We start from the raw sequence: 2,760 nt of genomic DNA, 5'->3' as shown, positions 1-2,760 counted from the left end.
GCTAATTTTTTTGTACTTTCAGTAGAGACAGGGTTTTACCATGTTGGTCAGGCTGGTCTCAAATTCCTGACCTCATAATCCACCTGCCTCAGCCTCCCAAAGTGCTGGGATTACAGGCGTGAGCCACCACACCTGGCCTAGAATTTTGTGTTTGTTTTGTTTTGTTTTTTTGAGATGGAGTCTCTGCCTCCCAGGCTGAAGCACAGTGGCGTGATTGAGTTTCACTCTGTCGCCCAGGCTGGAGTGCAGTGGCATGATCTTGGCTCACTGCAACCTCCGCCTCCCAGGTTCAAGTGATTCTCCTGCCTCAGCCTCCCAAGTAACCAGGATTACAGGCACCTGCCACCACGCCCAGACTAATTTTTGTATTTTTAGTAGAGATGGGGGTTTCACCATGTTGGCCAGGATAGTCTCGAACTCCTGACTTCAAGTGATCTGCCCGCTTCAGCCTCCCAAAATGCTGAGATTACAGGCAGCAGTCACTACACTCAGCCTACTTTGGATTTTTTTTTTTTTTTTTGAGACAAAGTCTCGCTCTGTCGCCCAGGCTGGAGTGCAGTGACACGATCTCGGCTCGCTGCAACCTCCACCTCCTGGGTTCAAGTGATTCTCCTGCCTCAGCCTCCTGAGTAGCTGGGACTACAAGCATGCACCACCATGCCCGGCTAATTTTGTATTTTTAGTAGAGACAGGGTTTCACCATGTTGGCCAGGCTGGTCTCGAGCTCCTGACCTCAGGTGATCCGCCCACCTCGGCCTCCCAAAGTGCTCGGATTATAGGCATGAGACGCTGTGCCCGGCATACTTTGGATTTTTTAAGGGAAAAAGGGAAAGGGAATCAGCTGGAGCCAGAACCAGTGATGACAATACCTGTAGGGATAAATTAATCCATAATTGTAAACTGTGAATCTATACTCACATCAGTTCTTTTTTTCAAAATATGTCTGCATTTCTGGGTTGGTTGTATAGGTCATAGTGCAATGCAATATTTAATACACTAATTAGGATAAAGCAATTCACATTGAGCTTCCTAGCACACTACTGCTGAGCATTGTTACTCCTACTCTTGTCTGAGAGAAAATGTGGGGTTTTTTGGTGCTCTCTTTAGATTATGAGTTTTTAATATTAAGATGATTTAATGGACCTTTTGTGAATTCTGAATTACTTTGTAGCTATGGCCATGCTCTGTTACCTGGTGAAGGTGCAGCTATGGCTGAATATGTAAAAGCTGGAAAACGTATCCCACGAAGAGGTGAAATTGGCTTGACAAGTGAAGAAATTGCATCGTTTGAATGCTCAGGTTATGTAATGAGTGGTAGCAGGTATGTTATTGGCATTAAGCTCAGTTTCCATGATTAGATCTTCTTTTTTACTACCAGAATTATATTTTCATAATTGATTCTCATTAAGTGACTGTTTCCTATTAAAAGTAGAGTATAAATATTGGTTTGATATTAGTTTTGTTAGTATAACATGGTTTTCTGCAATTCCAAGTATATATGCAACTCAGCTTCAAACTCAGCTATATCTCTGACTTCAAAGAATTAGTCTTTCTAATGTCCTTTCCTAATTGGTATTTGGGTACAGATATTTTATCCACTGGAGGATATCGTTAAATTCAGCTATTTATCACTGTCCCATGAGGAATGTAGCAATTAGGGAAATATTTTCACAAGACAGTGTTTCCTGGTTACAAGTTTGTCTCCAGTTCTTTATGGACCCAGATTTCTGAGACTGAATAACAGAAAAAGATGATAAAAGACATTGGTCAGCTGAGAATATGTCCTGGCTAATAAATAAGTGAATAAATATATAAATTTTAAAAAGACACTGGATTCAGCATGGGGAAACGAATATAAAATTAGGAAAGGGAAAAGTTCCAGGAAGAACCAGGAGAATGAGCTAATAGGGCAGGAGTACTTAGATCAAATTGAATTTTGGATTCTTTAAAACTTGATAAACTTTTAAAGAAGATAACTATTTGTAAATGACATTGAAGGCAAATATTTGCAGAAACCCTGAAGCACCTCCAGAATCTTGTAATTCTGAGGACCAATATTTGAAGTATTACATTGGAGGACCCATGCAGTAAGGCAAGAAAAAGAAATTAGAGACACAAGGATTGGAAAGGAAGGCCGGGCACGGTGGCTTATGCCTGTAATCCCAGCACTTTGGGAGGCCAAGGCAGGCTGATCACTTGAGCCCAGGAGTTCAAGACTAGCCTGGGCAACATGGTGAAACCCATCTCTACTAAAAACACAAAAATTAGCCAGACGTGGTGGTACGCAGCTGTAATCCCAGCTGTTCAGGAGGCTGAAGCAGGAGAATCGCTTGAACCCAGAAGGCGGTGGTTGCAATGAACCAAGATCGCACCGCTGCATGCCAGCCTGGAAAGTGAGACTTGGCCTGAAAAAACAATAATAATAATAATAATAATAATAATAATAATAATAAGGATTGGAAAGGACGATATAACAAGACCATTTTTTATCCAGGCACGGTGGCTCACGCCTGTAATCCCAGCACTTTGGGAGGCATAGTCAGGTGGATCACCTGAGGTCAGGAATTCAAGACCAGCCTGGCCAACATGGTGAAACCCCATCTTTACCAAAAATACAAAAATGAGCTGGGCATGGTGGCGGATGCCTATAATCCCAACTGCTCAGGAGGCTGAGGCAAAGAATCACCCAGGAGGTGGAGGTTGCAGTGAGCTGAGATCATGCCACTGTACTCCAACCTGGGTGACAGAGTGAGACTCCAT

General features: G+C 42.7%; 1 protein-coding gene across 1 annotated transcript in view; it reads left to right on the top strand.

Annotated features, from left to right (window-relative positions):
• The window catches only part of NKAP (NFKB activating protein), an 18,291-nt gene that overhangs the window by 11,908 nt on the left and 3,623 nt on the right, over window positions 1-2,760 (top strand). The window contains exon 5 of the mRNA XM_017870465.1: window positions 1,134-1,321. Within this exon, the coding sequence (XP_017725954.1) occupies window positions 1,134-1,321 (188 nt within the window). The remainder of the gene's footprint in view (window positions 1-1,133; window positions 1,322-2,760) is intronic.

The sequence above is a fragment of the Rhinopithecus bieti genome, unplaced genomic scaffold (assembly GCF_001698545.2).
Source record: "Rhinopithecus bieti isolate Rb0 unplaced genomic scaffold, ASM169854v2 scaffold_5775, whole genome shotgun sequence".
NCBI classification, from domain to species: domain Eukaryota; kingdom Metazoa; phylum Chordata; class Mammalia; order Primates; family Cercopithecidae; genus Rhinopithecus; species Rhinopithecus bieti.
Note: the sequence above shows the minus strand (reverse complement) of the source record. Positions and strands in the feature narration are given on the sequence as shown.